General features: G+C 43.5%; 1 protein-coding gene across 5 annotated transcripts in view; it reads right to left on the reverse strand.

Annotated features, from left to right (window-relative positions):
• The window catches only part of epha7 (eph receptor A7), a 101,287-nt gene that overhangs the window by 26,532 nt on the left and 50,758 nt on the right, over positions 1 to 23,997 (reverse strand). For all 5 annotated transcript variants that reach the window (XM_061051285.1, XM_061051283.1, XM_061051284.1 and 2 more), the window contains exon 6: positions 763 to 887. In XM_061051285.1, coding sequence (XP_060907268.1) covers positions 763 to 887 — 125 coding nt within the window. The remainder of the gene's footprint in view (positions 1 to 762; positions 888 to 23,997) is intronic.

Below are 23,997 nucleotides of genomic sequence, written 5' to 3' on the forward strand. Positions count from 1 at the left end.
ATTTCAGTGTCAATAAAAGAGAAACAGAACTTAATTTCTTAAAGTATCTTTTTTGCAATTATGAAAAAAAGTAAAAAACTTAACTGAATATTTGGCAGGTGGATATATAATATACGTTTTTCCTGGTGACTTTTCTGATTCGGAAAAAAAAGGGTGATATGAAAAAGATTGCATGTAATAGGTCGGATTCAAAAACCGGGCTACCCACAAAGAGGACCACAGCCTCTCTACGCGGGGTGCACACACTAACCACTAGGCCACCTGCACCCCGTATTATTTCTTATTGTTGAACCCATGCAGCACAAAAATACAGAAGCTCTGAGAGGTAAATGAGAAACACAAAAGTTCAGAATAAATATTTCTGTGTTTAAGACTCAAGACGAGAGATTTTTTTTAAATAATCTTTTGTATTTTTTTTTATCAATGGAATAAGTGTGGAAAGAAATGTTGAGGATTAAAAAAGTTTTTCAGGGTAAAACTTCTAAGTATTTAAATTGGCAAAGATGAATCAACAACAGAATTTATAAATTATTCTGCAAAAAAAAGCTGCCATCTTTAAACCTATAGGGGCAAAAAGTAAACTAAGAATAGAGCACTGACTTATTTAGTTTTTTTTGGCTCTTCCGTAGTGCAATCTTAAAAATGAGAGTTTGTGTTTGAAATGTTGAAACAACATTCATGAGGTAAAAGACTTTCCTGAGTCTTACGCTGTGAAGAGAGGGGGAAGTGAGACACAAACAAAGAAACGTTCTGCAAACTCACTTTCTCGTAGTACTTGATCTCGTACTCGGTGATGACCCCGTTGGGCTGGTGCGGCTCCTGCCAGGAGAGCTGGATGCTGCGCTGCTGCACCTTCTCCTTGATGACCTCGCTGACCTGGGACGGAGCTGTTTAGACAAGAAAATGTCGATGAGTGGAGGACAAAACCCTTGACGCACGCACATGCATACAGCCAGCCACTAATCAGCCTCAATGACTCCTCCGCGGCGGCTTGTGTCGAGCTGACGGATATTCACAGGGGCGCTTCTAAATGTTTACAGCTCATGATCGAAATTTCAATTACAGCTCAAACAGCGGAAGATAGCGTCACGCCATCCGGCAAGGGAGGAAAAACAGCCATATGTAGATTATGAATAACAATTCAGTTCAATTAATTCCAACATTTCCAGCAGAACGAGCAGCCACTCTGTCTCCCTGATGACAGAAGTATTGAGAAAGCCTCTTAAAGAGAGAGCGGGCTGTACCTGTAACCTCCTGACATCAGTCTTATGCACACAAATTATCTCCGGCTCTTTGCGTGACTCATCCTGAGTGTCAGGCTCGCCTGGATTAAGTGCAGTAAAAAATTTGCCAAACAGTGCACATACACAGTGATATTTCTGGTTGTCAGAAGCCAGAGGTAAACGATGCTACTGAAACTTAAACACCTCATGTCGAGGGAGTTTTATCCTGCGGTGGGGCCTCAGCACAAAGCTCCATCTTCAGCTTTAACTATGACATGTACAACTGCTGTAATAACTAATACTGCTGCTGTAAAACAAAAACAAAAAACAAGTGCTGTAGTGTTTCCACTGCAGGAACATCTCCAAGGACTAGGAACCTTTGGAGGAAGTGTTTCAACTCGACTGTTAGCAGGCTTTAAGGAACATGGAAACATGACGTCAGCTACTGTTACTGTCACTACTTCCATCACTGGTGTGTCATCTACAGCTGCTCCTGTAGTGCACTTCTAAATGTAATGAATAATACAGCGACAGCTTCTCTTGCAGTACTGCTAAAGTCTAAACACTCTGTTAAGCTGTTTTCACATAATGCACTATACAGAGAAAATGTCTAGAAGATATGAAGAGGACTGCTCCTGAAATACTCCTAACCTGGTTTGTTCACACATGCACCTCACAGCCGGAGACTATCCCTGTCGGACAGGAGGGGGGGTCGGGGTTCTCCTAAGTCAAATCATGATGTAAGAAGAACTAGAAGCAACAGAGTTCACTATTTGACACGATGTGACGCTAAAATCTGCCTTCATATCAACGCCTTGTGTAATTCAACAGAATCAGAAAATCAAGAAAAGAGCAGAGAACGTTTAATTATGTGAATGGAGAACGCAAGAGTCGAGTGCAGACAGTCTGTAGTCATGCGTTGAACGCATGGAATAAACTTCACCACCCCCTCCCAATCGCTCATTGTTGAATTCTTGCAGTTATTTAAAAAAAACTTTAAAAACAAGCTGTTGCTAACTTTGTTCAATGTTTTTTAGTTTGGCTTTTGCTGGAGATGCAGTCCATGAGACGTTGGACTAAACCAACATGGATAGCTGAGGGGGGTTTGGAAACACACAATAACTTTGTCCAATGTAAAGATAAACTCCTTATCAAAGCAGCTTTGATGTCGTTTTGGTTAAAAACACTGAAGTATATCAGACAGAGTGCTTTGACAGGTCAGAGATGTTTTTTTACAGTGTACTCCTCTTCCACAGCTGTGCCCTCTGTGTCTTTCACAGCCTCCATTACCTTTACATCACTCTCATAATCATGTTGATTATAATCACCGTCATATTTACAGCACTTTCTTTAAACCCTGGTGAGACAACAAAAGGGCAATCTCTTTGGTTCCCCGAGGAGATGATGCTTTCAAAATATACGCTTACTGCAAATCTGCACTCTAAACAGCCTCGGAAAAAAAAAAAAAAATCCTTTTTGTAAACATACCGTGAAATCTTGATGAATCGCGTTGCTCTGGGGGGCAAAACTTATTAATTAACACGTCTTAGCAAGTTTGAAAAGGCGTCCTGGGGACATCATGAACTCTCTCTCTCGGAGTAAAAGCCACTTGTCAGGAGCCGTGCTTTGATTTTCTGTTTCCTGGGTCTTTCATGGATCAGAGGAGTGCTTTTCAAGTGACAGCAGAGCTTGTGAATGAGGAAGTTGCACCCCAAAAAAAAAAAAAAGACGTGAATTTTTCAATGGCAGCGTGATGATACAGATTAAGTTGATCGTCTTATTTTGAGTGCTTCACAAGTGATGAAACAGAAGCCTGTGGGGATGGGTTGCATTGCCTTTTGGTTGGTGAAATAAGCTCCAGAAACAAATTATACAGACAAATGCGCCATTTTTTGACACCAAAAAACCAACCAACCAGAGACAAAGCCCTGTTCCCCCGGCCTCGCAGAATCTGCCGAGGTGCTGAAGTGTCTGTGTCATGCTCAGTGACCCAGTGGGAGCGGCCCTCTGTAGCTCTTAATGCAGCCCTGACCCCAGATTGTTTTAAGATGACCTGCCACTAATGACTCCGACTGGATTAAAAACTCATTAGGCCTCATCGGCATTCCTGACAGTAATGCTCACGACAGCAGACACCCAAGACCTTGTCGAAAACCTGCTGTTGTGACATGTCCCCTCATAATCCACCCAAAACACAGGAACAATGTTTCCCTTCTCAGCACGAGGCGGCCGGTCAAAGGGACGATTGAGTTTGCTCTCCAGAGTCACAACAAGCAGTTAGTGCAGCTTAACTTCATCCAATTTGGCTGCTTTCTCGGCCCCCATCCAGACGGCGTCCTTGAAATATGGACCTTTCTCTTCCGCAGCCTGAATCTGCTCCGGGTTTATGGGCACTAAATGATGCTTATGTCTGTGTTTACTGCTTTAATCTGACGTTCGCTGTCAGCCCCTGCAGAGGCCTTAATTTTTAACCTGTATGTTCAGAGGAACCACACCTTCAGGATAGATTTTTACAGAGTAGCCTGCTTGGAGGACTACAGCCTACGTATATAGGGCTGCGCACTAACCACTAGGCTGCTGACACCCCAGCAATGTCACACTTTACGATGTTTCTCAAACACTAATATATGTCCCTAGTCGGTCTACAAAACCCCCAAATTATGAAAAGTCCATCCTCTCCATCTTTTGCCTACTCCACTTTTCTGAAAATGTGTGCTCAAACAGGTTGTTTGGAGATGTTCCCTTCATGACATCACAAAGGGCAGTAACCCCTCCCCCAGGTGGGTGACACTCCCACAGCTAGGTGTTTGTTCTGCCCTCTGAGTCTGCCTTCCAAAGCCACCAAAGCCCTTCCAGAGAGGGGGCGTGGTCAGACACAGCTCATTTACATATTTAAAGGTACAGACACAGAAACAGCCTGTTCTGAGCAGAGCTGAAATAGAGGGGTTTATAGACATGATCAAATACAGGATCAGAGTGGATTTAGAACAAGAAACTTCACACACAAGTTATGGGGAGATCTGAAACTTATTGAAACTGGTGACCTTTAATTTTGACGAACATACTTTTGTGTTCAACTCCATCAATAAGGGTTTGAAATGTGACACAGGAACCAAACATCTGATTGAGTGAAGTTTCAGATACTCGTGTCTGAAGGTTATACAACACACTGCATCAAAGACACATTTCCTGCAGGTAAAACCACTGAAGGGTTTTTTTTATTTTCTGCGTGACAAGCTTTTTGAGATTCCTACTTCTTTTCCTCTTCTCTTCGAAAATCAAAATCAATACAAAAGAAAAGGACCCACATGCTGTTTGTAAGACAGAAATACAAGAAAAACAAGCCATTGATTCACCCTGATGCTGCTGCATGATGATACAATCCTGATCCAGCTCTGTGCTGTAACCATCACCCTGCACACACATATTCATCATACGAGGACCAAGGACTATCACAGCAAAGGGCGTATTTATCCTAAAAAACACCACTTGTATAATTAGGATATCTGCTGAACCCATGGCAAACACAAACTCAATAAATGATTCAAAATCACTTTGGCGCTTTCAACGGGTACCTGAACCTTCATCTGTATTTTTTAAAGCACTTGTAAAAATGAAAAAAAAAAAGACATTATTAAGGTAAAAAATGATGGACAAAGCTACCACAAATTGGAATAACAAAATAAAGCACATATGTGACATGGGCAGCTGTGACTCAGTTGGTAGAGTCGGTCGTCTCTCAACAAACAATAAACCCAGAGGGAGTTTGACTTCACTACTCACCCATATATTTAGTTAGGATGTATTAGATATCTGCTAAATTAATATTGGAATGATTTTAAATCTAAAAAACAAAACAATGCCTCGAGATGCATGCTGTTGATTTACATGCTTCTGAAGTAGCACAGCATGATGAGTACATTTTCCCACACAGCGTCTTCTTCCCCCAGAGTGTGACGCAGGCTCCAGCATCAGATCTGCCTCATTGACTCCCCTTTGCCCCCCCCCCCCCCGGCTGTAGTCGCAATGATTCAACCTGGTCTGGCCACATCTTATACTCCCTTTACCCCCATCTCCCCCCTCCACGGGTGACAAAGATCTGGGGAGGGGAAGCTGTGAGATCTACAGAGATCATGAGATCAGTGTGCAGTATGTTCAACGGGCTACAAGGTGATAATCCAGGAAGTGTTTTTTCTTTCATTTTTTTTTTCAAAGTGTCATCTCGATTCCTCTGGGTTGTGAATGAAAAGCAGCATTAATTCTAAGAAAAACCTTCTCCTCCTTCTCTCTCTCTCTCTCTCTCTCTCTCTTTGACAGCCATTAACGAGTGACCTGATATCATGCAGACCAGAAGCAGTCGGCCTCGCTTTAGACTTTTAACAGACCTGTGGGGCTCAGCATGGCAGAAAATTGTATAATTGCCACGCCGCCCTTAAAAGAGACTGTTTGGGAAGGCATTTGTGCATTCATTTTGCAATATTAGAAAATGTGTTAGTGACCCCGAACACCTTCTCCTGTAAAGCTAACTGATCCAGAAGCAAGTTGGCGCCGTGCTCGGCATTTGAATATCTTATGAATACATTAGACGCTGCGTTTTAATATCCTCTTCTTTCACTCAGCCAAGGCGGAGAAGCAGAGCGGAGGTAGTTCATTACATAAGCGTCTTGCTCTGCCTCCGTGCTCGCCTCATGGACCGTACCAATGCTGTAAACTCATATATTAATTTGCTGCTGTTTTCCAAGATGTGCTTGTGTTTCTTCACGCCTCGGGTACCATCTCTGTTGAAGATCATTTTACGAGTGTTTTAAGGATTGTAAGAGCTTTTTAATTTGAACAGGAGATTACGATAACTCCTTGAGAATACAATCACAAAAGGAAGATCCTTAGGGCCCAATATGGGCTCAAAAACAAACATAAAGCACATATCTTATACACTTCAAAGAGGGGAAATTAATTTAAACTGTGGCGACAATTGAATGTACTGGAGTGTTTCTCGTTTAGAACCTATGATTTTCTGCACGACTGGCAACATGTGCTGGATAGAAACACATGTGACACCCTAAAACCTGCCAATGCCTGCAGTGGTATTTGTTTGGTTATGTTGTCATGTGTTGAGATATTTTCAAAATGCTTCATGAGCCTAAAATTTGTTCATTTTCAAAGGTGATGTGAGCAATGCTCTAGTATATATGTTTTCTTCAAAAGAGCAATTTGTAAAGCATAAGAGATGACATTCCAGGCAAACCTGTCATTTTAGGATTGCAGGCATGTTGGCACCGCAACCCGACTTAAAGATATGGAGTTCCTCAGGGCTCAGGTGAGAAAAAGAAGGCATTTGCAATTCTGTATCCTAGGTTTAAAAATCGGTGTATCTGTAGATCACTAGTAAGCAAAGGAAAACTTTTCTGATTAACTCAGGGGTGGGCAACTAGGGGCCCAGGGGGGGCACATGAGGCTATACCCTTATCAGTCAATGGGACGTGTGAGTCAATTTCAAATGTTAAATTGTAAACATTAAGAAAATGTGACAAAATACGGCATAACGTGATTTAATCTAAGTTGCCAATAGGGCACAATGCTCAAAGACCAAATGAATTTGAACATGAAGAATGGAATTGGGCGGCTGTGGTTCAGTTGGTAGAGTTGGTCGTCTCTAGGTCGGGGGTTCAATCCCCAGCTCCTGCAGCCACATGTACGATGTGTCCTTGGGCAAGACACTTAACCCAAATTGTTCCCTCTGCTTCGTCTGCGGGGGCAGATAAAATTATGTTTTTGGATAAGGCCTTCAGATTCATTAAAGCCCCCTTTTTTGTATAGCTCTAGTACACATGCAAGTTGAAGCCAGAGAGAATGATATCCCTACACCTAACCCTGCGTTGTGTTTGGGGTTAAGCAGAGGTGACATGGCACCGGACAGCTTGTGAAATGCAACGCAACACGGAGTCTCAACGCCAACAACAACACAACGGCTCTGTAGCCCCAGAGCAAGAAACGTGTCAGGCCAACTCTGACAGTTCCCCTCACATCCATCAGAGCCAGAGTCTATTAATGTCCTCCGTCCTCTATACTCTGTGACTTACTGAGCACGCTCCAAGTTCACACAGTCACTAAAGAGAAACTCTGCTTTTTAATTCAGGATTGCTCAAGGTACGATCGGTGGATAAATGGCCTTCAGAGTTTAGCTGCAAGCTAATTTCACTCCAACCAGCTTCATTGACAGGTGGAGAGCAGCTGGGGGGAGCGAACATCAACCCACCCACATGCACACACACACATTCTGACAGGTTCACACAGGCAAGCAAACACCCATGCTCGATCAACCCAGCGCTGTAAAAAAACAGCTGTGGTAGCATGAAATCTGCTGAAATGATCACGGTGTCTTAAATACAGATGCATCCTTTAAATATAAAGAGACAAACGGCCCCCACAGCCGAGGTTAACATGGGGATGAGCTGATCGAAGCAGGCAGCAGTTTGACGGTGAAACAGAGCGGGGGAAAGTGAGGGTGTGGAGGTCAGAGGGGTTCTGACTGCTTCCATACATTTGCCTTTGAATTCAGTGACCCATGCGATTCTCAACTCATGCAAAGAAATGTTTCAGAGCCCGGATTGACAATTTTATTTTCAACTGAAATGGTTTTCATTTAACGAGGAGCAGAACTCGACCAGACTGCCAAGCATGGACATTGTAATGCACCAATTTCACACACACATACTGCTTTGTGTGGCTCTGAAGGGGGTTTATCAAGTCCAAGACATTTTCTGCCGTAGGGTTACTCTCGGTTGAGGTTTGGTAACTACATTTATAGCCAGCCTGGTTGACGAACAAAGACTGATTTACTAAGATCCCATGAACAGTAAATAGTACTAAACTGCGTGTTCACTCCATCAAATTGCCCGTTGGTTGGTTCCTTTCAAAGGTAGAAAATACAGACACCCTCACAATCAACGCCATTTTGTCCGGGCTTGGTAAATCCCAATGAGTGTACCAACTTAACTTATTGGCATTTTCTCCTCCCAGTATTTAGCACTCTAGGGTAGAAACGCCCCATACTGCATATTCATTAAGGCGAACGTACCTAATGGGAGATGATGTGTGAGTTAGTAGATCAGTTTGCACATTTGTTTGCAGGTGATATCAAGTTTATACACTCTTTAACACACGCAAACCTTTAGTAAATCAGTACATTTACATGAAGTTACAAAAAGACGATTTATCGTGTGAGTCTGATTGAAATTGCACTTTTAAAATACATGTAATCATGTTAGTCCTGCTGAAATGGTTCTAAATTGAATTTGTCAAAGTCGAACTGACACATCTAGATAATGCGCTTGGAGATCCATTAACTCTTCAATGAATATGCCTTAATGTGACACAAACTGGACGTGGGGTTCCGTGCATACTCCACTGTCCCCGTGTCAGGTTTTGACCCGGAAGTTGAACAGCGGTAATGCGTAGCAAAGCCTTCCGGAGACAACCATAAGCTAGAGGGATAACTTATGTGAACCAAAAGTAAAGCATAGAGCGTGTACGAGCTGCAAAGTTGTCCATGTTTGGCCGTTCAACATACAACCACCAGTTTTCTGTTTGCTAACTTGTTTGCAAGGTCAACAGGAAGAAGGTCCAAATCTATAAACTATAGCTAAAAGAGGAGAATATCAGAAACAACCGTAGAGGAGTCTGACATTTTTAGGTCAATGAATCGATTCTCTCCCTCGGTGCTTGAGTACTGAAAGGACAGTATCCCAATGAAACGGCCAAATCTAGCTGTTACCGTTGCTCAACTTAATTGTACACGTGTTTTTAAACATGGGTCCTATTTTCAAATATTTTGGGTTCTAAATAACCAACAAACAAATTGCTTCATCCAGCAGCCCAGTGAAATCATGTCCTCCCATGAAAAGACTGACGGTATCGTCTCTGGAACATTCTGATAGCCTGATGATACCTATTCACTGTGAGCACTTCAGGTGCCGGTGCATGAAATACCCTTGAACCAGGAGTGTTTGAAAATAGAGTTTTAAAAGAGCCGGGCAGAGGACGCAGTGCTCGCTGCATAACAATGCCGGTTTCGAGGCAGGGACACCTTTAGTGACCATGCTGGGAGGTCAAAGGCGGCTCCGTTTGAAAGCAATTAGCTGGTTCTGATTTGAAGGAGACCTGGGCTGAGGTCTTTCATGTTCTATAGGGCTGACAGCTCCAGAGGTGATGGGATGATTATTAATACATGTCTGATGCTTTTCACTGACAGCTCAACACAGCCATCAGACCTCACCTCATTATTTCCCAGTTCAAGGACCCCAAGATCATACACTCACTGGATCGACAGAGAGGCATCAAACTGATTCTCTTTGTCTCAGAGCTTCTTCTCTAAACTGAAACAGTCAACAGTGAACAGGAATATGGGTCAATATTGATATGTATCACTGTGTTTGATTTGGCATCCTGCAGGTTTGAGGCATATCGTAGTAATAAAGGAGGATGAGGAGAGCTAATTGTCCATTAGTTTAATTTAGGGTCTAATCTTTTAACATCAGTTGACTACCACACCTCTAATCAGGCTGTAAGTAAAGACAATTGGGGGTCGGCGGGGAGACTGGACACGATCATAGCTCTTATTGGGCGAGAGGAGGAGTACCTCCTGGACTAGTTGCCCTTCACAGACATACTGAGACAAACAAAAATTCACACTCACATCCACATATACGAGCAATTTTAGAGTCCCTAATAATCCTAGGACTGAAGTGAAGTACCCACGCATTCCAGAGATCCTGCAAACTCCACAAGCAAAAAATGTGATGTGAGAGATTTCAAACTGTCAGTCAAACTGAATTATCTCTTTGGAGTCTGTGTGCTGAGCTGCAGCTAACATTAACTCAGCTTGTTTTTATAGGTAAGGATTCCTTTAATGTTTATTTAAGTAAACAAAAAAAATAGGAGTTTTCACGACAAAAACAATAAGTGTCTCTCTTTGGCACTTCAGTAAAAACACGATATGAGACGAGGCTCAGGACCTGCATTAGCCTGCTAGCATGTTTCTAAAAGCTTAACTTGTTTTTACGTCAGGATATGTTCAACTTGCAGGTATTCTCTCCGAAACAATCCCCACTGTGATTTAAAACATTCAATAAAGCTGTTTCAGGTTAAAAATCATTGTTTTGTTGACACAGAAGTTCCTGTGAGGGGGCTGCTAGCCGAGCTGCCGACAAGGTTTAAATGGGAATTTTGTAACCATTTTTTAAAACTAAAATATATCTTCATCTGCAGGGATCTTATCAAAATTGGTGTTGATCTATGAATGTGGATTTATTGTATTTTTATATTATGGTATTCTGCCTCTTGTGTGTATATAGTACACACAACAGTAAAGTACATGTTTGCAGTGGGCAGTGAGCAGTGAGCAAGAATCAGATGTGTACTTAAAACATCAGCAAAAAGCTGCTGCTGTGAGTTGTTCAATCCATCGGTAGCAAGCTACAATGTCCAAAGTTTTTTACTGTTTATGTCGTAAGCTTAAATGCAATCCTGCATCAGGATGATTTTATCCCCCGGCCCTGCGGTGAGGTGTGAGAGAGAAGTGCCTATCCAGTGATGGTGAGATGTGTTTGGCCATAAAGGCGGGACATTAGATGTCAATGTCTTCAGTTAATAGAATCCCCCCTTGAGTTCTCCCCGCACTCAAGCAAGTAAATGTTTTTTTTTTTTTTTTTTTTTTGGGGGGGGGGGGGGGTGTGTGATTCGCTGAGTGCATCACCCATACCTAACAGCTTAAGTACAGCCCTGTGAGCTGCTGTGAAGCTCCCGAATCAGAATCGCAGTGGAAGGTCAGTGGGGGAAATTGCAATTCATGCTACACTGACATGCACACACGAGGCACACTGTGCATGATTGCCCCTCCAATGCCTCCTGACAGGGGAGTTCATTTGAACCTGCTGCACGCTGCACGCTCTCGTATAATATCAAAATGTCATTCAGCAGCGTAACAGATGCAGAAATCATTGGTCAGCTTTGTTACATAATTGTGAAGCCAGCAGGGACCCCTCTTACTGCAGGAGCACTCAGCTTTCCTGTGTCAGTGTCCAAATTAGGGAGCAGGGCTGGCAGCCTATCATCAGCAGCTCTTAGCACACTCCCTGAATCCTTCAAGTCAGCGAGAACAGGGTGTGCAATCGCCATATTTATTCTCCCCCATGTAGAGCAAGAATAGAGTCATCTCCACTCCATGGTACCGTAACCAAAATTTACATAATCACATAGCAGTAATGGTGAAATGATGGCCCTGTTCTCGCCAGGCAGTGAAATGCAAGTGGGGGTGCACCTTTCACAAATGGACAGGGTTATATTTAGGCATGAGTGCATCCAGAACACAGCGACAGGATTTAAGGTTGTTAAGCTTTTGGCATTCACATGTTTCTACACAAGTCCTGGGCGACGTGTCAGGCAGCGCCCAACTTTTCAAATACAGCAGCTCACTCAGAGGCCAAACCCTCCGAACTGTCACTGACATGGCTTCCCTCTTAGTTATTTCCAGAGGTGGGTACATTAACCAGTGTAACGGTTTAAAAAGGGACCGTGTTAACTGTTGACTTTCAGCTCAATGCGTCTGCGGTTGTTGTAGTTCAACGCATACATGATCTGTATTTGTGACATTACAATAAAAAACTAAACCAAGTGGCATTCATAAGGACATTTTCCATCTTCAACATGTGTTGTAACTGCGATAACCACAGACCCAATCAGCTAAAGGTCACCAATTAACATGGTCACACACACACACACACACACACACACACACACACACACACACACACACTTCTGTATTACAAATCTATATTTAATAGAAAACGTTTTATATACCACCGTTGTCTTCACTTTAACGCCGCCTGGGAAGTACTAACTTCACGTAGATCAAGAAGCATTTCACAATAAAAGCGCCAGTTATTTAATAAGATCTCTAAAGTACAGGAGGCACTATGCTCTCGCTCAGGTTGTAAGAGCAGGATATGGATGTTAACAGAAACAACATGTACCCGAAATTCAAAGGTTTTGATAATCCTTTTAAAAACACATAAAAACTGAATCACAGATACTTCACATTTCACAGATTAACAGCCATGTGCTCAGCTCTGGTTATTTCTACATGTGTCCTTTAGCTGACTGTTCTGTCTTGCTGTCAGTGAGATGATGTAGTATGAAGAGTACGACAGACTGCCTGGGTGGTGATCAGGGCGATTAGCTTCTATGTAGGAGATTGACTTCTTTGTTTTTTAAGTTGTACTTTGTCATATTTATCATTCTCGTTTCCTGTATTTGACTAGCGCTCATTTTCACATGTAAACACATTTTGTACATTTGACACTCATACTGTTTTCTAGCAGAACAGTGCAGACTGCAAACATGTAACTCCTCCTTTCACATGTTTTTGTCACAGATCAAATAAATGTATGCGCAGTGAAGGAAATCAGCTAAGACGTGTTTCAATGGCGCCAGGTGTGATCTGATATTTCCTCCTCCGTCTCATAGAAACCAGGTCATGTTTTAGAAGGTCGTAATGAATAGCAGGACAGATGGGAAGCAGCAATCTGACTCAAAGGACGATGACATGGAACATAAACTGAATGTGTTCTGCAGCTTGATTGTGCCAAAACCCTCACATTCACCGCAGCCTCTCCGTTTAAAACCCTTTAACCGCTCACGTAAGAAGAAGAAGCAAAAAACAGATCCCAGTTGTTTGTGATAAACGTCCCAGGCTGCCAAACACGAACTTGTGTTTACTTCTTCTGGCAATCACAATTAAAGTGACAATACCCAGCAGGGCCAGCATGTGTGCGCCGGATGGAACGGGAGGTGAGGTGGTTTTTCAGGGAGGTCGCAGGAAACAAACGGACGGGGTCAGAGACGGAGGAAAAAACTCGGAGCTTTTTGTAAATAAACCTCGGTTTCTTTCGCAGACCGATTCCATCTGAAGCCACTTAATCAGAGTAAATCCTCTCAGAAGTGCTCGGCTGCGTGATGTACAGCCTGATATCCTCTCTCCTAATTGCTTGAATTTCCTGAGATTCTGCAGAATTCATTGCCTAGAAAGCCTGAGGAAGTCATAAAAATATGCCGCGCTTACCCATATTCCCTTTTTTTTTGTCTGTCGGGCTTGTGTTGTAATGATGCTATCTAGCTTGCAGACTGTCAGAGGGAACAAGCTGTGGAACAAACAGGCGCAGGTCCAGATGAGAAATGAAAGCGCTGGTACTTGTTATAATGTACACGCTTGGCTTTACTTATCCGCTGCCTCGCTGACCTTTTCCCGCTACTAGCAGCTGCGAGGCACGTCTTTTTCAAATCCATGACCGGGCTAAGCAGTGATACGTGTTTGCATACGCGGTGGCTTTATCATTTATCTTAATAAAACAAAGACGGCGGAGAGAGAAAAGGCACGGAGCAGATTACGGCGCGCAGGCTGTGGATATTTACAGGAGCGGCTAAGCAGCCAGACGCCCTTCCACCTCTCGGCTTCCCTTTAAATGTCAAAGCGCAGCCTGAGGGCCCCCAGCTCCAATCTGAAACCCTGATTGGACATCTGAGCTCTAGAGGGGGATTGATAAGTGAGATAATTCACAAAAAATGCACTGTGCTGCAGACTGATGCTGCATGCCGGGTCGGGAATCCTGAGGCACCGTTATTATTTTGAGGCTCCAACCCCTGTATTCACACTTATCTGCAGCTTCACACCGAGGCAGCTGCTCTCGCTCCCTTATTATCAGTGAATAAATCTCATGTTTGGCATCCGGCATGAGAAATATTTAAATTAAACCCGGACGTCGTTTGCAGAACGTGTGGACATATGATCGCCAAGAGCTGGCATCATAAACATCTATTTATTATAAAAAATACTTCTGTCATCAGGAAGATGAGCATATTAATCAGTATTCATATGCTGTTTAATCACACTCCTGGACCGACTCCATCCTCCGGCCTCCTCTGTAATTTTTTTTTTTTTTTTTGTGAGAAGCAGTCTGGTCCAACACGCTGCTGATTGCCAGCAGATCTAGGCCAGGCTGCAGCTCTCCAAAACAACACACAGCTAAATCAGATCAGAGCCCCGAGACACGTCCGACAAGCCCCGAGAAAGGACCCCCGCTAACGCCGCTGTGGACTGCAGTGTGAGGTGCAGGATGTGCTCCCCTGACTGCTGAGCACCTGGAGTCTGACAACAAAGACCAGCAGTCCTCTGCCCACACCCAGAGAGAGACAGCCGCACATCTCAAGAAGTTTGGTTACTCCAGCACAGGGCTGGAGTTCTCATATTCTCATTTTTGCCAGTAGACCAAAAAAAACAATTCACAGCACAGCAAGTGGGACAGATGTGAAGTAGTGCAAACACACCTGGTTCCAATTGGACCAGCGTACTCTAAAGTGAATATAAATGGAATCAGATTAGTGAGTATAACACGACAAGAACAACCAAAAAGAAACTTGACTTTGCACAAACTAAAGCTCTGTGTTCAAACTATTTTTAAAACTATAGTACATGTCCCCATTTTTTATAAAGGTACTAAATAATTCAGGCTGAACGTCAGGGATATGGGTATCACATTTTGAGAAGGTTTTTCACAACAGCTGGATTAAGAACCAAGCAAATTGTGCAACTACCAAATAAAGCCTGGTAGCTACATGCTAGTGGCCTACACCGTCGTGAGCACTTCATACTTGTGTTCTTGTTGTGTCTTTGTAGCTCTGCAGTACTCTCATACAAACACTAGTTGGCAGTCTGAGCAATATGCTAGTCATATTGCTTCTTCCTTCTGCAGATCATTGAAAATGGCGGCCATACCAACATGTTGTAAATGCAGGAAACATGATGCTACCCAGTGGACAAATCACAGGGCTTGCAGATTGCATCGTTTTTGAGTTGGAGTTACATTTTTTCAGGAGGTGCACCTCAGGCTACGTACTTAGCCGTCTGCACAGGTAGATAACCCGAGCCACAAAGTGATGTGCATTAGCAGCAGAATCATATACAATTAAAAACAGTTACAAAAGCATCTTTTTCAGCGTGTGATTGTATTCAAATAAAGTTAAATAATGTGGCGTTTTCTCACCCACACAGCCCCTCCTTCCCTGCACCACCCTCTATTTTAATAACAAACATTTCTGGCTAAAGAAAATGAAGGTGGAGATGGCCAAGGATTGTCAATTCCTTTTTTTTAAGGTTTATTTGTATACTTTTTATGCCTTTATTTTAGAGATAGAAGAGTGGATATACGGGCAGAGAGAGAGTGGGGAATGGAGCCACAGGTCGGATTTGAACCCGTGCCGCCCGCTTAGAGGACTACAGCCTCTGCATGCACTAACCACTAGACTAGTGCAGACCTAATCTTAGCCAGAGAGAAGCCCAAACAAGATGGTTATTATGACCTTAAACAAAAGGTATAGACCTCATCTGACTGCACACTCAGTCTGAGTCAACAGAGAGCATCTGCAGGAAATGGAGCGGTGCATAGCCGGAGAAAATGCACCTGGTGATAAGGCACGCAAGACTGGAAGGCCCGGCCGACTCAGCAGCAGCCCTGTAATCAAGGGGACGACCTGATGCTGGCAGGCCCCGCTCGTGATGAGTAACCCCCCAGGCCAGACACTCCAGACAGGCCTCCAGCCAGACGGCAAGAGAGAGAGAGAGGGGGAGAAAAAAAGACAGATTGCACAAAAGCCCATTTAGTGGCTGACTGTAGTTTTGGGGATTGGCTCTTTTCTGTGTCTGTCATCAACGCTGAGCTCTTCTATCACTCATCTGTCTGCTATGAGCTCACTTGATGTCTTCTTTATGTGCAGGACAAAAAGCAAATGACAGGACGTGATGGGAACCAGACGGCAGCGAGTGCACCAACACTCACCACTGGGTGTGTCGCTTCACACACAAACACACACACAGAATATTTTTCCCAAAAGAATAATTGCTCGAAGTGTTGATCCTTTAAAGGATTGACCTCCTGAGCCAAATCTTTTCTTTTTTGTGTTCTGTTCATTTATGGAAGCAGCTGACTGATTATGATTAATGACTGCTAAAGCACAGACGCAAACACTGCAAAATGTGAGCCGAGGATGAAATATCTTAAATCAAGGCAATACGTGCTTATCTCTTATAACCCTAACCAACAACAGATGAGGTTTCCTCTGTTCTACTCGTACCTTTGTATGTATAAAATGTTGTCTAAATGTAAGGCTATGTTTTAGAATTTGGATAATGTGTGCATTTATAAGCTGAAATAATAGTTTGAAATATGTTTTGCTGTTCATTCCACTTTCACTGTTGTTGTATTTGAATGATGTTAAAGGTCACATGTTATGAAAAAATACACTTCACCATGTTTTTCTCAAACTAATGTGTGTCCCTAGTCTGTCTACAAACCCCCAATTATGAGAAAAGTCAATCCTCTCCATCTTTTACCTGCTCCACTTTTCAGAAAATGTGTGCTGAAACAGGCCGTTTGGAGATTTTCCCTTCATGACATCACAAAGGGCAGTAGCCCCTCCCCCAGGTAGGTGACACTCCCACAGCTAGGTGTTTGTTCTGCCCTCTGAGTCTGCCTTCCCACCGTAAACAATGAGACATGGAGCGAGAAAGACCGAGGCACCCAAGTCCTTCCAGAGAGGGGGCGTGGTCAGACACAGCTCATTTACATATTTAAAGGTACAGACACAGAAACAGCCTGTTCTGAGCAGAGCTGAAATAGAGGGGTTTATAGACATGATCAAATACAGGATCAGAGTGGATTTAGAACAAGAAACTTCACACACATGTTTCGAGGAGCTCTGAGACTTATTTAAATTTTAAAAGGAGGATAATATGTGACCTATTTCTCCCAAAACTCAAAGTGTGTCCAGAAAGTTTAATGAAGCCAACTTTGATCTCTTGTATTTGAGGTTTAACATTGGACTTGAAGGATGCTGCATGAGGCGCTTCAGTTCTTGAGAAAGAAGTTCTGAATCACCGACCTCTAAGTCTACCTTCTCACCATAAACAAATGGACTCAAATATTGTTACTTTGGGAAAAGGGAAAAAATAAATTCAATGAACACATGTCCTCTTCGGGCTTCCTTAAATTTGAGAAATCTCTTTTAATCTTTAAAACTACTCAGAATATAAAGATCCAAACACACTGTGCTGCTCACCACAGTTTAATATCTAACTACATGTAAGCCTTACCAACTCTGAATCTGTGAATCAGACGTTTCCCCTCATTCTATCACTTCCCTCCTTTTGTTTCTGAGACGTTGACTTCTTGCAGTGTGGCTCTTATGGACGTGTGTGATTAAGGAGAAATATCTCATGCTTTGCTTTGAGTCGGTTTGCCACAACTCAGTGCTTGTAACAATCTGTTCAGATCAAATTCATAAGTATGATTTATGGCCGGGTGTCGTGTAGGAGCTGTTTGCGGTGCTAAAAAGCAGCAGAGTCTAACAGGAGCTGATTATTCCCAGACTCAGGCGGCTCTGCCCGCCCTCGGAGCCTCCACAACGTTTTCAAAACCCGACCTGCGCTGAGTGATCGGCGGCTTATGGAGACAAAGCCGGCTCTCAGGTTCCTCCGGCTGAACTCGGCACAGATCGGCTCTGCTCACTGTGCCCTACAAAAGCTCTGTCCACTGTCCTTTGTCTCACCTATGCCCCTCCCACCCCCACCTCCAACAGGCAGCAGGGTAAGGTGACTGGCCCATATCAGCGGGCACAGAGTCATATTCAGTGCATGGAGAACACCTGCTAGAAAAACAAGACGGCTCCCACAGAAAGCCGGACACAAATCCTCTCCACCTTTTGTTTTCTAAAGAACCACAATCACATGAAGCCAGAGTTTAGGAATTAGTTTGACCTTTTAACCCTGGCAGAGAGAAAGGACGAAAATGATCTACAGTTTATTTTTCTTCCTCTAAAAGTAAAATGCATATTTAAGTAGCTGAAGTAACAGAGACAGAAGAAGAAGTCTAGTTTCCCTCCTCAGCCATAAAAAACTATTTCAGTGCAGGTCGTGACTTTCACTTTTTCCTGACTGTTTTTTTCTCCACCTGAGCAGAAAACTCAGAGCTGACAGCAACAAGTTCACACCAGCTCTCAGAGAGCTGTCAGCAGTCTGGGAAGAACTCATGGCATAGGTTTAAAAATAAATAAATAAAACGAACTATCCAAAATATAGGAGTAAAACATTTCATTATAGGATATATACACACTGGACATCACAGAAGGACAATACAGAAGTACAAAAGGACAGCCTCTCCATCAGGGTATGAATGTGTTGGTGTGACCTGCGGTATGAAAGAGCTTTGAGTAGTCAGAAGACTAGAAAATAAATATACCATTTACCATTTAGAACCCTTTAACCAGTTGAATACGCATACAGGATGTGAAAAGAATTGATGCACTCACACTAGGCAAAGTTGCCCAGTACGGAGCTTAAGCATGACTGCCCCCCCCCATTCCCCCACTGGCCTGCACTCACACTGCTCCAGGAATAACCAGGCCTGAGCACGGTTACCTCTTGTAAACAACGTTGTAGTACAACACATGAATGGCTTTATGTGATCATGAAGCGTGCTTTGTTAACAAGACAGGAGGACTCTAAAAAAAAAGAAGGGCCGAGTCGGCACATCAGAGAACAACACAGAGAACATGACAGCTACTTTACTGACTGTGTGTCTTATTTGGAGTCATGTTAGTCAGACACAGACAGAACACTCTGGGATTTCTCCATAATGAAGGCTGTCTACGTTGTGTACCCGCGTCCTGTTGCTCGTTCATGAACTGGACCATGCCAAAGCACACCTCTTCCAAGCGTGCCAGGGCCAAGGAAGTGTAGCGTGAGCACAGATCGGAGCGGTCACACTAGTCAAACGAACTGGACTTTAGGGGTGAAGCGTGTTAAGGCACAGTACAGATTGCCTACAGTGGGAGTGCAGCCCAAAGGAAGGAATAGTGCATGTCCTGTTAACAGCAGGCCCTTACAGAAGCTTTCATAAAACAAGTTAAAAAATGTGGAAAATAGTGGGGTATGAAGTAGTTTGATGTGTTCCTGTAAATAAATAAATAAAACAGCCAAGTGAGAGTTTGTGGAGGAATAACAGACAACAATCGAACGAACAATAGTCCTTCGTCGGGCCCTGATCTTTTTAATCTTGTGTTTTAAAATCTTCACAGAAAAGTTTATTTAAAAAAACACCTGCAGCGTTTTTGGATGTTTGACTTATTCTGTGCACAGTGTGTGGGAATAAAGCTTCGTTCTTACCAGCCTGAGTGCTGGCTCACTATCATTATAATGATGTCATTATTGCGAGATAATTAGCCTTGAAAATGTATCTCGGGAAACAATCTCATAGCTTGTACTTTCTCCATCCAGCAAAGTGTCTCTGTGTTGCTGCCAACTGGATATTGGACTTGATAATGACTCTTTTCTTCTTTTGGGCTGGTTACAGAAATTTACTCCACAATATCCAGCGTGATCACTTTGCCTTGGTGCGGTGTAATACGAATAAGAGACATTCTAATGAGATGTCAGAGATCATCAGTGGAAGCCGGGGAGAAAACAACGGGGATATTGAGAAGGACTACCACGAGCCGAGCAACATAATACACCCGGGCGCGCTCAAGGTGGCACCTCGTGGCATTAAGCAATCCAGAAAGGTAGTTTTTTTTTTTCTAACAGCTCTATTAGCTGTATAATGTTTTCTCATTTTGGCTGTTTCACGCCTTTGTGGCGAGCTTATGGAGAGCTGCTTAAAACGACAGAAGCAAGGAACAGTCACATAAAACTGCGAGGCCGAGCAGATGAATCACTCTCTCCTGCCGGTAAAGAGAGAAGTCTGCGGAAAAGCTCTGCAGCTCCTCGAAGTCCGAGGGAATGATTAAAGTTTGGAGATTGGCCAGACAAAAAAAAGAAAAATATGAACTTAGAGTCTTTTTCTTTGGCTGCGAATCATATTTCTATTTTTCTGCAGGCAGCAGGTACGGCACAGAGAGAAGCTGTCAGAGTGGGTTCTCCAATATGAAAAGAAGCTATTTGTTAATCTCTCCTTGCTCTGCACTGAATACTTCACTCTGGTCGAATAAATTCTCAGCCTCCACATGGAAATAATCAGTGGTCGGGACATTGTGTTTGCTCCTGAAATGCAACTGCCATTAGTCACACAGGGACAATTAAAAAAAAAAGCTGCCCCAGTCTGTCCTTTGTAAATCTGTCTGAATTGCCTTAATCCTTCACTATTAAGACTGCAGAATAGTCGCTGGGACCATTCATATCTATATAGACGCCCGCTCCACTCCACGCTGCAGCCCATGCCGAGCTGTGTGGATTCAGTCTCAGAAAGCAGCAGCAGGGGGGCCGGGGGAGAGGAGGAAGGAGGGGGGGGTCTGACTGTTTGTGATGCAGATCCCCTACTAGTGGAGGACCACCAGCAGTGTGGAGCACAAACACACACACACTCATACAGTGTGTTAGTTTGTTGGTTTACCAGCCTGGGCCTGGCCTTGTAGGAGAAGTCATGTATCTGCGATGTTCCCCGCTGATGTGATGAAGCAAGGTTCAATCGGCATAAAGACGCCCCATGACAGAGCTGAATTCATATTGGGAGTTCATGAGGGATTTGCTTTTTGGTACCTGACTCTTCTGACTGAAATATACTAGGGTCTAAACAACTCATAGCTACATCGTGTTTTGTGTTAACTCCAGTAGAGTATTTCAGTCGGCAGACACAGACACGTCTTAAGGCTGTCATTGTGGCTGCAAATGCAGGAAATCAAACTTCATCTACTAGAAGTTGTAGTCGTCCCACTGACAGGTTCTGCTTAGTTTAAGAGTCGGCCATCATTACAGAATAAATCCTTACAGAGGTAGAGAGGTTGTCTTGACAGGAACCAGCTGTTCTACCGCTGCAACAGACTCCATTGAGAAAAAGAGTGATTTTACCGCGCAGAATCCTGAGAGTTACCGGTCCAACGCTGCCTTGATCTGCCAGATTTGGTGTTTCATTGCTTGACGATGGTGTATTTAAAGGTCAGTTTGGATCACACAGAATATTTTTTAACACAACTGAAAAGTTGTCAGAGGTAAAAACAACTTCTAGTGGATGTTTGTTACGCTGTAAGCTTTGCTGTCATTTGACCAAAGTAAAAACTTGAGGATTTTTTTTTTTTTTTTATGTCAAACTGTTAACGCAGACAATCTCCTTTCTAAACCGTCTGTGTGCAAACAGGAGAACAGCAGCATGTGAAATTGGGCCAAAGCAGCTTAAAGTTGCGTACCAAAGCGAGTGACAGCGGGGCCCGAGAATTGAGAGATGAAGCCCGACATCCTGATTAAGGCAGGCGAGGTGCCACATCATTGTCAGCCGTTGTGTATTGGCCGCAGGATTTGCCATTACTGTAATTGGTGATTTCTGTCTGATAGGCAGCGAGGGAGACGAGGCTTAAGACTAAGTGGGGAGGGCCGGGGTGAGAGTTTGCTTTTCAGGGTGCTCTGCTTCTCCCAAAACCCCATCCCAATTACCCTGGGGAACAATGACAGACAGTTTGGCTTTTGCCTCTTTGTGTCAGACGTCCGGTGTGTTTACTTAGCGTATCTGCTATCCACTTTGTCAGCAGTTAATTGGAGAGCGGTGATTTATTTTCATGCAAATGCAAAAGACATGTTCACACAATGTAAAGCGTGATGCCTTCAGTCAGCTCGAGGTGAGAAAATAACAAAAAAAATGGTGTTGGCAGTGTGGGGGGGAGAAGTCTCCCGCTTCCTGCAGAACGCCATGCATGTACTCTCAGTGAGTGACTTCATGCACTCGGCTGTCACATGCTGCACACTTACAGACTGAATTCATCTGCTGTTATCAACTGCGATTTAATTTCAGCCAGAAAAAGCCGAGGATGTTATCTGCAAGATGTCAGATTAGCAACTGAAATACAGCCAGTCGATGCATTTAGTCGCAGAGTCGTGCAAGAGAGATGAAATTTAATTTTGCATGGTAGACAAAATCAAATAACGCCATGATATTAATAAGTGATTATCTCTCTTGCTGCGCGCTGGTGGAGCGTTTTTTTTTACAAAACACACATAGGTCTCTGCAGGCCTCTCATTTCAGATCTCATTGAGAGCCAAAGTGTACTTGGTCTTAACACATTGTGACATACTTTTTGGCAGCAGTCGACGGCGAGTCACCCGCGTGATAGGGAGATGATTTGGGAGGAATTTACAAATTTAATTAGCTCGGTCTCTAAGGATGCAAGCTCTTCCAACTTTCATTTAGATGTAATCTTTCTTCAGAGAATACATTACAGCACAGGGCTCACAGAAGAATAGCTCACGACATGCGGTAGACACTGACGGCTTAGTTCCAAAGAGCACAACAACACACAGTGTGGAAATACTGAAAAAAAGGGAATTAATTAGTGGTGTAATGGTGAACATCGTGCACATTTTGGAGTCACAGTTTCTGATACTTCTGAAGGTTATTTTTCCTAAAAAAAATAATGACACCTGCAGTTTTAACCCCCGTGGTATCAAAAAGTATTATACATTTTGACAATTTTATCACAAACTGAAGGCACTTAATTTTTTAAAATGTCCAAAATATGTTTCCTCCTCAAAGTAAATTAATGTGATCTGTTGTCCAAAGAATAAGAGGCTCCCTCTCCACTTCCACTTCCTGTTAACATGCTTCTTTAAAGCCTTTTTCCATTTTTTCAAACTTCAATGTGTTGTACTCTTCCTTTTTGTCAAAACTCTCTGAGACCAGGAAGTTAAAATAAGGTTAAACGGGTAGTCATGTTCTCTCAGTCAGACCGGCTGCACATTCTCTACTAACTCTTTGTTCCAGATGTCTGAGGCTGCGGACCGAGCGAGCGGAGAGGACGGCTCGGCGAAGGAAATCAGCTGATTGAAAGGGACTGTGAGACTCTGCAGAAGCGCTTGGCCGTTGTTACCTTGTCACAGCATCCCTCTCGCCCTCGCTAACTTCATCCAGCCCAGATGTGGAGCCCATCTGCTCCGCAGCCGAAACACCCGACCGTCCCTCTCAGATCCTCGGCCGCTGTAATCTTTGTGCTGCAGTTTTATACCAAATAATTAAAAGCAGCCCTACCAGATGGCTGTCACACACTCCCTCTTGCTTTGATAACAAAAAGGTTTAAAGCAGAAGCACTACAGCTGAGGAGGCTAGCAGGTGTGCAGGACTGAACCGAGTCTAGGCCAGGCCCCTGAAAGAATCCGAGGGCGACAGCTTTCCGGGGTCAAAAGGTCGTGTGTAATTGCCAGCGGCCTTTTTGAGAGGAAGCAAATGGACTTTCTGAATTTCTCTCCCCCTTTCCTTTCTCCAAAGCCAAAGTGGTCTGCCACAAACTCATTATGATTTCCAAGTGTGATGATCTGAATAAAAAGGGGGGGGGTGAGGCGGGGGGTTGAAGACATAATTAGTTTTCCTCACTGCAGGAGACAGTATGCTGATGAGACAATGAAAGCCGAGCTGTCAATCTTCCCCGATTCTTTCATCTCACAAAAGCACAAGTGAGTAATGCTCACAGACCCCAAAAAATCCCCCCCCCCCACACACACACACCCTCAAACGGCAGTGCACGACTCGGTTACGCAACACAAACCTCTGCAGGCTCTACGACCGAGAACCATGGTGCTACATATTCAAATGTGTTGCAGTTGAAAATGTAGCACCAACTAGTTTATTGACTCACAGCTTCATTTTGACCTTCAGTCTATGATCTCAATCTGGCTGTTATTAATCATCACTAC

Source organism: Labrus mixtus, chromosome 12, assembly GCF_963584025.1.
Source record: "Labrus mixtus chromosome 12, fLabMix1.1, whole genome shotgun sequence".
Lineage (NCBI taxonomy): Eukaryota > Metazoa > Chordata > Actinopteri > Labriformes > Labridae > Labrus > Labrus mixtus.